This window comes from Montipora foliosa, chromosome 11, assembly GCF_036669935.1.
Source record: "Montipora foliosa isolate CH-2021 chromosome 11, ASM3666993v2, whole genome shotgun sequence".
Lineage (NCBI taxonomy): Eukaryota > Metazoa > Cnidaria > Anthozoa > Scleractinia > Acroporidae > Montipora > Montipora foliosa.
The window spans coordinates 15,782,903-15,795,402 of record NC_090879.1 but is presented as its reverse complement, the minus strand read 5'-3'; the positions used below and the strand labels follow the sequence as shown (position 1 = coordinate 15,795,402).

The window sequence follows — 12,500 nt, the reverse complement described above, 5'->3', positions numbered from 1 at the left end:
TAAGCCCCTCCGAATAAAAGCTCCTCCAAAAATAAGCCCCTCGAAAAGGGCCTTTGAAAAATATGAGCCCCGGGGCTTATTTTCGGAATTTTACGGTATTCCAACTAGATAAACCGTTCATTAGATATACCACAGCACAAGTACATCCCATGCATGTAAGAATTTCGAGATGGGAAAAGATCGAAACACTGTTTTCAAATGCCTTGTACAATTTCCGAACTAACTTCAAAATATCCAGGAAAAACGCCTGTTATGGTTTGGGCCAATGCTCGGAACGTCAAGACGCTTTTGAATATGAGGATAGTTTCAGCTTTACCGGCGATCCTTATAAAAAATATTACGATAACCACAAGTGAAAACGACTTAATTTTATCATGAAGACCTTTAACCTGTATAGCCAACGGCTGACGCCAAATGCATTTTATTGCCAAAACATTGCTTCTAAAACAAAGCTGAACATGGTCTTGAATTGATCTCCAGCTGAGTTCTATTTACGAAGTCAAACAATGCAATCAGATATGAACGCTAAAAGAAATATTGTGTTTGGAATCGGCATAATTTCACTTTAAATATAAGAGCATTTGTTTGGGAAACAAAGATTTTGTCGGAGAGGCTGGATAACATCAACTGAAAGGAAATTTAAAATATTCTTTACGTCTGTACAGTTTATAAACGAGAGTGGCCAGAATGCACATTTTCTTCAGACGTATGAAGAACTTTATACCTTCCGGTAAACATATTGGAATCGGCGCCAATTTCGTCATTAAAATTGCAATTTAAATACAGTACTTAATTTACCTTTTAAGCCAGTGGTCCAATCAGATCAAAGAGTTTGCAGTAAATCGAGAAGACACTAGCATTCTCTTTCCACCTGTCTCGCTGGTTGGCTCTGCTCGAGTAATCTAAGTTTATAATTTAACTTTTGATTTCACGAAGCGCCGTTCGCACGGCCGGAGAAAAATAGCTGTTTCCAGGTCTCGTAAATAACGATAACTTGTAAAAAGAAGGTTTGAGAACGGCATTTGGGAAACTCTTGGCTTTTAGAACAATATGGAAAGCTTACGGCTAAGGGAACGCCAGAGGTAAACATTGCCTTATTGGTCTGTTTGAAGTTTGCAAAATCTTCATTGGCAGATACGACTGTGTCATTGTTCTGAGACGTTCTTGTTATTCAAAACCCTCAATCTTTCATATTCGTAGAATTTTGGATTTGCCAAGAGATCCCACCAACTTCAAGGATGGTATTTTGTAAGTACCACGCGTTTTGAACTGTTTTCTTTGCAATTTAGCATGGGTAAAACGTTTTGCCAACTTGTTCCATGTTTGATGTTGGGCGTAGGTTTCGTAGCTGTTGTCTTGTGGCAACAATATAATGCGACAGGTGTTTGAAACATCCAAATTGAGGCGAGAAAATTCATCATGCGAAACTCTCTATTTTTGTTTGAACATATATAATTTTTGCTCGAAACAACGTTAATCTCACATGCAACAAATGTGCTGTCGCCAGAGAAGCTTTTAATATTAATAGCAACGGTTCATTTGACGGGCTACGAGCAATGATGGCGCAGAGTCACTTATATTTTATGGCTATTTTTTTAATAATTTTTATTTTTCAGCTCACCGTTTACAGCGTTTAGTGGTTTGTTATTTGTTTCCCTGGCCCGACGGTAGAGCTATTTCAGGGTAAATTCCTGTTGGTAACTGATCAAATTTATCTTGATCTCGGCAACTTTGCCGTGAGTTCTTTTGTACCGCGGTCGAACACAAAGTTGCTTTATACCGGCTACCCGGCATTAATAATTATCCCCAAAAAAGCTTTAAGAGTAACAGTTTTCGTTGAAGAAAAATAGCTACCAGGGTAGGTATCGCTTGAAGTTTGCTCGTGTTTGTTTGTTTAATTAAACTGTTTATTTTCAATAAAAAAGAAACGTGCATAAGTAGTGCGTTATATCATTCTAGCATGCTCACTAATTCGTGCTTTTTATTCGTACAATGAATTATCATTTCCGCGGTTCGAACACTTTGCTAAACCTAAAAAAAAGTAAGCGTCTTCCTTTCCACAATATGAGTGTTTTTAAGTTGCAAAGCCGTTTAGCAAGTGCCTTATTTGTTGCCACTGTATTACTACGAGAAGCGATTGGTCACTTTCATTCAGCTTGTTCCCGGACCACTTTTAACACCGATCAGAAAACAAAGAGGAAACGTGTCGGCAATGAATTTCCTGCGCTATTCCTACGTTGAATACCAGTGCTTCAACTTGTGTTTCGTTCCAAGTTCATTTCAGTTACCCGAAACCAAAAGTGCTTTGATTTTTACGACGGTCAATACTGGACCAGTGAAGCCATTTTACCAGGTTAGTTTTAAAGTCTAATCGGCTGCGCGGTATTTATATATAGAATCGAGTAGTTGAATGTCGCAACTGAATATCTTTCCCGAGAATATTAGCCCCGGACAAAAGAGCTTCATTATTTTTCAGTTTAGAAAGAGTATTCCTAACCTCGCATGAAAACTGTCCACCTGAAACTCTAGCCCGCGGCGTAAACATCACTAAAAAATTCAGCGCTGCACCTAAAAGTCATCATGACCAAGCTAGGCGAATAGTCTGCTACCAGATAGTTAGTTCATCATTGTGATTCACGTACGATATATGGTAGAGGCAACATCTTTTTAAAAGTTTATTTACTGAGAATAATGTACAAGGGAAATGTTTTGTCTATTTTATCACGGTATTCATCTGACTAAAGTGTAGAACCAAGTGTTTAGGCTCCAATAAAAGACGAAAAAACAGCAGTTTGTACCCTAAGCACTGAAATATCGGGTGGTCGTTGTTTTGCGGAAAAAACTGAGTAGGCAATTACGACGGTATGTTCCGGAAAACTGGGAATTTCTTGTTTTACTCTTAAACGAAGAGGATTTTATCAACGGAAAACTCAAGAAACTTGTTTTCTGTTCGGGCAGGGAGGTACTGAAATTTCCAGTCACTTCTTTTACAATACGTAATAGTCAGAGCATTAGTAAGGCTCTGACTCAGATCATGTTATGATTATGTCATTGTTTAAGCCTTTTAGTTGCCAAGAAACAAAGAGAAGGATATAAATAATTAACTGTTTAAATGAAATTCAAAGTCACGTTCCATCAAAATTATGGGGGAAAAATGGAATCAAAGATGGTATATTTCTCATTATTACGTTTCTCCAAAGCCGTGTTGAGTGAACACAATTTCTTAGGGGAAATGTAGAATGTTTGGCTCTTACTTAACAAAATTTCAAAACTTTTCCACGATAAATTATTTTCACTGTGTGCAAAACCCAAGATGGATTGTTATCATGTGAACATATATCGAGTATTTTACATAGGAAGATTTTATCACTGTTTAATTAAAGTTTGTAAGTTTGCTGCGATCTCATAACAAACGACAGAGTCAAAAACAAAGAAATTCTAGGAAATCCGATCGGTTTAACTCGGGCACTCGCTGCCCAAGCAGACATTTACAAAACAAGTGTTGCTAATACGGTTTCTTGGATTCTAATTTTTATTTTCTTGCTGAATGGGAGATGAAACTACGTTGTGTCGTCTACGAGTCTTATAGCAGTTGAACATGTTCCGGATTTTTGCCAATTTATTGTCGATCAAGGGGAGACCATCGTTTCTAAGATTTGATGCACATTAATTACTTCCACTCAGTGCGTGTCAACTGGCCACCAACAGAGACGGAAAGGCTGTATCAAGAGCAATAAGGGCTCTTTTGCGGTGCGTGGTTGAACTGTTACAAATTATTAAGTTAAAAGGCTTTACAATTTGTCACGGTACTTTCAGACTGATTTCAAGCAATAAAATATGCAAAAACATGCAAAATACGGATTTTCTGCTTTTTTTTTTGGGGGGGGGGGGGTCACCAAGGTAATTAACCCGAAATGCTGGGTCAAACTTTCCGGCCGTCTAAAAGTCTTTTTTAAACATGTTCAACAACTTTCTCGGGAATGACGGAGTCCTCTATCTTGGAAATCTGACCAATATCACAATCACAATATCCCAATATGACAATATCTGTGATTGTCATGTGATAATTACGCGTATCTGATGACAGACAAACAATGCCTTTTGACCTCTATCAGTTTTCATTGAAAGATGTCACCTTTTTTTAACTCCTTTGTTGTGGTTTTACCCGGCTTTAATTGGGCTCTGCGTCTGAATCTTTCACACATGAAGTACTTTTGTTCAATCACGATTTAACGTTGGATAATTTATCCCTCGAAAGCAGTTTACCCAGTTTATTTCTGTCTAATGCTCTCCTATTTTGGAGAAAGGGAGTCCAGGTTAGTTAACACTGTATCTCCATGTGTGTCTGATTTAATATTAAGCGCTAAGATACACAAAAGAATCCAATTGCACTTGATGTGTTTGAAAACACTATTAACAGAGGTTGTCAAGTCGGGAAACCGTGTATCGCTTAGCACAACTTGTCCCACTATTAGCCAGATGTAAAGAATTCGAGGAATTGCTACTTGGCATATGTTACTGTTAGTCAGTATATGTTCTAGGACTCGTATTTAAAAGCCTTACTTAAGTATGCCAAGTTGGCTTCTTTTATGAAGTCTTTTAGTTTCTTTAAAATATGTGTTTGTTGACTCATTTTCACCAAAGACAATTTAAGAGTCTTCCAGACTAGAAGACATTCGTGTAGCAAGGATGTCAAGTTTTGCCAATCGCCTTAGGAAAAAATTGGATCTTTTCTTTATTAACATCTGTAAAAGACTATGTCGCTAGCGTTTCCGCTGGTAAAAAAATATCGGCGGGTTTAAATTGTCATAATAAGAAATTCTTTCTTCTTTGTTTTGTTTTGGTCTGCAACCATTTCACAGATTTCCAGATCACTGAGAATGCACAATACTCTGAGAATTTGCTTGCAATGCCAAAATTAGTGATTGCATCATTAGCGCTAAAAGATGTTCTCTTTCCTCTCCACACGTCCTTTTATTGCCTTCAAAGGAAATTTTTTTCAACGTTATAGTTCGGTCGACCTTTATAATGTTTGGAGAACTAATCATGTTGGTGAGATTAACATAGCAGACATCAAAATAGCTCATTTTTACTCAGTGTTATTTTAGTCAGCCCTATTTGGCATATCTGTTTCCTGTCTGGATTCACGTCTTTTTGTTTCTCAAGCTGAAAAAAACTTTAGGCTCATAAGTTGTGTCCATTGTGGGATTTCGGCCTTCAAGACATGATAAACTAAGAGCTTTAGTCTTATTAAAGAGGCTCTCCATTGGGACTTTATATTAGTGGTTTAAAAGAAGATTCTCCTACGGTTTTTTTGGGTTTCGATGCAGACATGACAGACATTCTCATTTGGCAAAAAGTTGAAATGATACCCGATGCGACAAGTTAGAAATAAGTGGTCGAGTATTCTGCAGTCTACAAATTCCTAGTGCTGCGTCGGTGGGAGAGTCAAACATGGAAATTTGGTTTTATCAAACGAGTTGATAAAGGTCGAATTACCATCGTGAAAGATTTGGAAAGCTCACGTTTCATATTCTGCAGTCTAGTTCTATTTGTTTCCCGGATAGTCTTCCGCTTCGCTTCACCGTCTTGCCAGCGCCACGTTCCTGCGCCTATCAAAACAGTCGATTAACTTAGTGTAAGTTGGAATTCAAGTCTTCGTTTTTTCACCAACCACTTGAAGGCTAAGATTGCTAGCGAGGTTGAGAAAACCCAGACTACTTCGATGACAGCGTTTTGAGAATGCAGACAGTCGACGTATTTGAAGAAACTGCTTGAACTTTTTAGTGATTTCTGGTCAAGCAAAACTATATCAGTCGATTTATATAAAAGTCCATTCGCAATGACTTAGCTCAAACTTTTACTCAGCTTAATTAAACATCATAGCGACAATCTGGAGAATCTGTCAAGATAAACAAAACAATACATGTGTAGTCCAGCGATTGCAGCATTCTATTTGCTCAATCAAGTTGTTTACTTGATACTTCAGAAAGACATAACACACTTGTCAGCCCAGATTTGGCTCCGGCGGTACGGCATATCTCGCCATCAAGTATTCCTGAGCTATCCAACCAATCATCAGCCAGAAATAAGCTATTGTTTGTGGATACTATATTTATACCGGGGAAAGTCGCTGTTAGCCACTGCAATCATTTCTTTTAATCCATGCACAGATCGATAGAGTAAGTGATGAATCTGAGATATCATTTCAGAACCCCCGAACTGGACTCAGTTTGAAATATTACGTTAGAGTTAGAGCTAGTTAGAATTAACAAGTCTGAAAGTGATGTGCCGGCAGCGATCGTGTTTGGAAACTGTCATGAGAAGTGGTGATTGTCCACTAATAATATAACTGGTTTTGGTTTTGCAATCAGTAAAAAACATCGAACAGGCAAAACAACTCAAGGATGATTGTGGTAATAACTATCGCCTAGGTAACTCAATTGCGCATGATCCACTCACTAACCACCACTGTGGCAAGGTGTTCTGATCATGAGTTCAATCAACCGCGTGGTGTATTGTTTCTCGTACAAACTAAATATTGACGATTGACACATGTGTCGAAGAGTTTGTTTGGATTACCAAATATTTGAAGACAGGAGAGAAAACGAAATGTCAGAACAGTGACTTATTTTCGAAAACGAAAGAAATTTAGGAAGGATGAAATATTCACGATCACACTTTCAACAGGCTAAAGTCCGACCTGTTGACGTCTGGTTCAGTCATAAAGGACCATAAAGCTTTGTTCATCATTATCCTCTCGGTACAATTCATAACATTGTATTACGAAAAGAAAGTATAATATTAGCACACTTCTTTGGGATGATAACTTCCTGCTCGGGCAATTCGACTGGTCATGTAAGCTTCGAACGCTGATTGGTCCTTGTTGAGAAGCTCTATGACGTCCTTCGGTATAGATCCGTGATAACTGGGCGATAACTTGTTGCAAAACACACTCATTTACATAAGCGTGTCTTTGTGAGCATGCATCACCGCGCTCAACTTTCTTTTGGACCCTTTGTTTTTGTCGGCCTGACCCACAACATAGACGCTGTGAGATACTTCGCTCTGAAATACGAATATTCTTCCAGTGCGCTGACGTTACCTGCTTTGGTAAGTGAATGCCTTAAAACCCATCGCGTGTTTGATCGAACATGAACTTTTCAACTCGCATCAAACTAAGAATACCTCATCTTTGAGTTGACGGTAATTTTACGAAGCTTGAAGCGATTGAAAGCCCACGATTATGTACAAATGTAATTTTCTCGTATGCAAGTTTTTTCTAGTTTTAGATTTGTGCACTTAATCGGAATTTACGATTGTTACTACCGTGTTCGAATGGCGGAAATGCGCACAACATTTCTAATAGCACTACGTGCGCTTTAAATTGCCTTGAATAGGGTAGCTGGGCGCTAGGGTCTTTCAATGAGACACTGTGACGTGCTTTGCACATTTGTCTTTTGTTTGGAATTTAACGATTTCAGGTCTTATATCTTTCTTGAGAAGAAATCGAAACATGACAAGTCGCTCGGAATAGTCGTAAAAATGTGAAACTAATTTCGTTTCATCATTTGAGGAAACGAAATGCGGGGTTTACCGCGCTCGACTATAAACAATTTCCATGTTTTGTTCCAAGGTCCGTAGGAGAAGACCTTTACAGGAAAACAGAGAGCTTTAATTAAAAATGTTCGCTTATGTACCACCATCGTATAAAGGTTTTTCAGTGGATTTAATTATTTCTAATATTCCGCCCTGAGTTACAGAATTCCTGAGCTCGAGAGTTGCTGCCAGCGTCGCAACGTTTCTTTTTACATCTAAATTGCGACGCTTTCGTCACAAATTAATCACTATGCAACCAACGTTTAAAAGATCTGAAAAATACAGTACTCATGTGAGAGTCATCTATGGAAGAGTTCACCGCTGTCTTGTAACAATCGATTGATAGTTTCGTTGCCTTGGTTAAAAACGTTAATCTAACATAAATGTTCTGTTATTATGCGTCCATCAATTCCAGATACCTGTCGTAGATTTTTATCACAAATGAAAATAAGATACTTCAAATATATCATTGAATATTGTAAGTGTAATAGAGCCCGTTAATTTTATCAATGTATTTAAGCGGATAACATAATCGGAAAAGTTAAGATCATCCAAAACCACGGTTGGCTCACGATTAGTTTAACTTAGGAACTACCCAGTGGTCGAGTTTCTTTCATGCAGGTTTTGTACTTATAAATAATGTAACGCTTGGGTTAGACGCACCCAAATGGTCAGAATATTGCCATTGTTTGTCAAAGGATTTGATAGGTTCTGACGAGAGTCCAGGCGTGCATACAGCTGAGTGAGTCTGCTCAAAATGTAAATGAGGTTTCTTTTCAAACAGAGATGCAGTCATTCTTATTATTAGCCAAATCTAACTGACAAACCACAAGGTTAACTTAAATTCTACTCGTTTTTTTGCGTACGTTTGAGAAAATTTAAACGTTGTATTTGTGTTATGACAAGGCAGTGGGAACCGAGGTTTTATTGTATTTGTGGCGAGAATGACGCTAAAGCTTACTGCCTTACTAAGAGTTCAACGAATATTCGAAACAACTATATTGTCTTCCCGGCGCTCGATGAGGATTTTGAGGGAAATAAACGAAAAAGCTGTCCGCAGTCGTTATATCATCTGAAGAACTCGAAAGAACATTCTTAGAGGAATACCCCGACTGTGCAATTTAACATGGCGTCGTTCTGGGAGAAACTGTCTCAACCGTAAGTGATGTTTTCTTGGTACTTTTAGTGTTGTTCAATCAAAATCGACTGCGTTGTGCTTGAAATACAGCGTACTTTGACGTTTACTATTAACTGTCAAACTGTGCCTGATATCGTATTCACCTGATGGTTTTTTTGGCATATCTGATGATTACTTGGGTTTCTTACGAACGACAATTCCCTCTTGCCAAGAAAGTCAAACGTCCGTCTGATTCCGGCAATACACTAAACGTATTGAACTTTCAAGCTTAAAAATTCAAGTCGGACTCCTTCGGTGAGGCTTCTTCGGTATATTGTCTTCCTCGTTGAGTTTAAAAGTATTACTCCACATCTGTCTAATCGCCGAGTGCTTTCTATAAAGCTACGTCCGAACGATAAGGTTGTTCAAGAGAATTCACGATTTCAAGTAACCCCTTAACCTTGAAGGATTTCCGACAACAATGCTGTCCAAGTGGATGGAAAAAGAGTTTCTTCACGCTGGGAAAGAACCAGGTTGATGCTACCAAATTCGTGAGACATAAATGACCGCACTTTCGTTGATCTTTCCGTCATGACAAGGCTTAAAAAGAGACACTTGAACAAGTTTTAAAGCGTCAATGAAGTTTTGGGCTTGAATTTTAACACCATGAATTTCGGACTACGTTATCGAGCGCGAATTCCCAGATACCGAAAAATTGCTTTAATTTGTGGTTAAAGGAATATTTACATTTTAATCCTCCTGCCAACGAATATTCTAGTTTGGACTAGTTATTTGCCAACCATGTTCTTAATCTTGTTCGATTTTAGCTACAACATCATCAAAATAAGACAAAAAGATAGATATTCTAGTGACAGGTTACGCCCACTTTAAGTCTTACTCGTCAAAAGTTTGTTTTCTTTGCGATAATCAAAATACACTCGTAGCAAAACTAGCTATTTTACATGTTGAAAATCTATTCAATTCATTTGCAGATTCCATATTCATGCAGTTGCATTTTGTGTCGGTCGTTAAAGAAGGTTCGAAAAACAATCCGCTTTCAAGATTTCGTGGTATTCACCGTGGTTAGTGTCCATAAGAGGACTTAGCACTTTTCCAAAGGGATGAGAAGTCGCTTTAAGATATTTTGTCGAAAGGAATTATAAAAGCTCTGATCAATTTGTGGTTTCACGCTAAAGAGATTCTATTGCCATCGCACGCGCCATTTTCAATACTCTACGACAATTTTTTTGTTTCAAATTGAAACTAAATCACCCGTGTAAAATTAACGATCGTACTTGAAGAACTTCTTTAAGGTACAAGTGTTCAATGGGAAACTCCTTTTATTGTTCTTGTGTTATAGATCAGGTTAGCGGGGTACAGCTGTGAACTTAATTACACGATTGTCCACGAGCCCAAAACCAATTATCCTATGTCAATCGAAACTTCCAATTAGCAAAAATTGTTTGCAACTTTTGCAAGCTATTGCTGACTAAGGGAGCAACTTTTCACAAGGATGAGAAATTGTTAGTTATTAGAGTAATCTGTATGTCGTGTTTTGTAACTTGAACGCGAACGCCGAAATGTTTTAGTCAAGTGATTCTAAAAGGCTTCATTGGTTTTCTTGCATGATGTGGTTCGAAAGCATGCAATATAACATGAATTATAAATATTAATTCCAAGCACTTGTTTTGAGCGTTGCTTTTCAATTTTGTTCGGCCGTAACGACGTGCAATTTGACTATCATAATTGTGGGTTGTTTGCATGGTCATAAAAAATGAAGTCCGAGTCACTCGATTTTTAAAACGAGAAATGGAAAATTGAATACCTAAAATTAACGCGCCTCTTGAAAGTTTAAGTTACTGCTTTCGTGGACGTTATATCAATTGAAGCAGTTGGTTTATTGGGGTAAATATGCCAAGAGCCAGTTTAAGAGCGCCGATGTAGTCAATGGAAACGACCATAACGTCAGAAAATAAGAATATTATTTGTTAAAAGAGGAAAACGAATCGTGCTATATGTGCGGCATGCATTTATTCCTTTTCTCTGCATAACAACGTGAAATATCCAAAGTTGCGGTTTTAACGACAACGAACGCGTACAAAAGCGAACCTCTCATAAACGAGATGAAATAACCGTGAAAGACTTAATGTCGCCAAAGTTACATTTGAAGTGATGTTTTCGTCGCCCTCGCTGTACTAAGTAGATTTAAAGTCCCTTTACATCGTGAAAAACAAATTTGAGGTTTTGACGACAACGTGAGCAAACAAAAGTGAATCTTTCATTATTTGCTTTTTTGGTGCCCTTAACCGAGTCAAATATCGCATGCAGTGTATTAACCTCCTTCTGACTGTTTTTACTTTCTTTCCAGTCTTCCTGATCCTTCGTGCGTAGGACGCAATACCTCAGCTATCTTTGGTGCCGGACCAAGTTTTGGCCTCACCCCAGCAGAGACAAAGCCCCAATTCAGGCCAGCACCTGTCAAAAAAGCCCCAGAACCACGAAAAATCAAAAGGAGCCACAGTGATGTAGCACTCCGGAAAAGACCCAACTTAAGACGCAAGTCAGGAGACTTCAGTCAACGTAGAAAACAAAGTGAGAGCGAGATAGGGCATCTGAACGGTTCAATTTGTAACGGAACTACCGAATCAAAGCCTCCGGTCTCTCCAAGGTCGGAGCCAAGTGACAGCGCAGGTAATTCGGATGATAGGGTGGGTCCGTTACCCGAGCATCATTACGAAGAACAAGACGACCAGGCTCACCGATATCCGCTGTTTATACAAGTCAATAACAGTGCGCAGGCTCATAACAAAGCTCGCGTTGTAAAGCCTGTTAACAGACCACCCAATCAAGGCTCAGCAAAACAGGAAGTGCGACCAAGAAGAAGCTCTAGCTTTACCGCGCCGAAAAAAGCCGTTGAATCTAAACAAGTAGTTGGTAATTCTAGGGCGGCGCAGGACATTGTGAAAAACGGTAACCTCCGACGTGAAAAAAGCGATCTCGTCAGGCCTAATCGCATACAAACGCCCACGAACGTTTCTGCAGTTCCAAGGCCACCGCGGTCAAACTCTTCCACTAGTCTCAAACAGGACAATAATAACTCGAGCCCGCGCTCACGATCACCAATTGGACTTCAGCGTGAAGCTAGTGATATCACCAAACGTAGTACTCAAACAGGGTTACGGCGTGAAAAAAGTGACCTAGCTCGACCTCGCGGACAATCAACAAGTAATTCACCAATTGTAATTAACGAGAAGACAGTAGAAAACAATAGTAGATTCTCCAGTAACAAAAGTTTGACTTCACATTCGCTGTATAAATCGCCTTCAAAAAGTTCAATTGAAGAAATTCGTTCCCGGGCAGGAAGTCATAGTGAAATGTCCAAGATTCCATCCCGCTCTCGTACACCGACTCATGCCGAAAAAACTGACTCCCCGGTTTCTAATGTCTCTTCCGTTGCAAAACATCATGCGAACGAAGATCGCACGCCACCTAGAAGCAAGATTCCGTCGACTAATAAAGGTGACAGGGGACACGATCCAGTAAAGAAATCTTCAATTCCAACATCGAGTCGTAAGGATAGCGCTTCTCAGAAGGATAAGCCCACAGGCAAGATACCAATCTCCTCTGGGCTGTCGCAAAACAGGCCTGATTCAGCCAAAGAGAATAAAGATCCAACTGCAACCACAAACGGACATGAACCAACCAAGCAACTCAGTAAAATACCATCCTTTGGCAAGTCTTCTGTTCCGAGGTCCAAAATCCCCTCAGTGGCAAGGAAAGACAG

General features: G+C 39.1%; 1 protein-coding gene across 2 annotated transcripts in view; it reads left to right on the top strand.

The window, feature by feature from the left end:
* Positions 1 to 932: 932 nt before the first annotated feature.
* LOC137976058 (nucleolar and coiled-body phosphoprotein 1-like) overlaps positions 933 to 12,500 on the top strand; it is a 13,757-nt gene continuing 2,189 nt past the window's right edge. The window contains exons 1-3 of one of the 2 annotated variants that reach the window (XM_068823322.1): positions 933 to 1,082; positions 1,201 to 1,248; positions 11,085 to 12,500. The exon at positions 11,085 to 12,500 is cut by the window's right edge and continues 2,189 nt beyond it. In XM_068823322.1, the coding sequence (XP_068679423.1) occupies positions 1,051 to 1,082; positions 1,201 to 1,248; positions 11,085 to 12,500 (1,496 nt within the window). In that variant the 5' untranslated portion in view covers positions 933 to 1,050. Of the gene's footprint in view, positions 1,083 to 1,200; positions 1,249 to 8,360; positions 8,758 to 11,084 lie in introns of those variants that run through there. The other variant, XM_068823323.1, reaches the window with a different exon arrangement.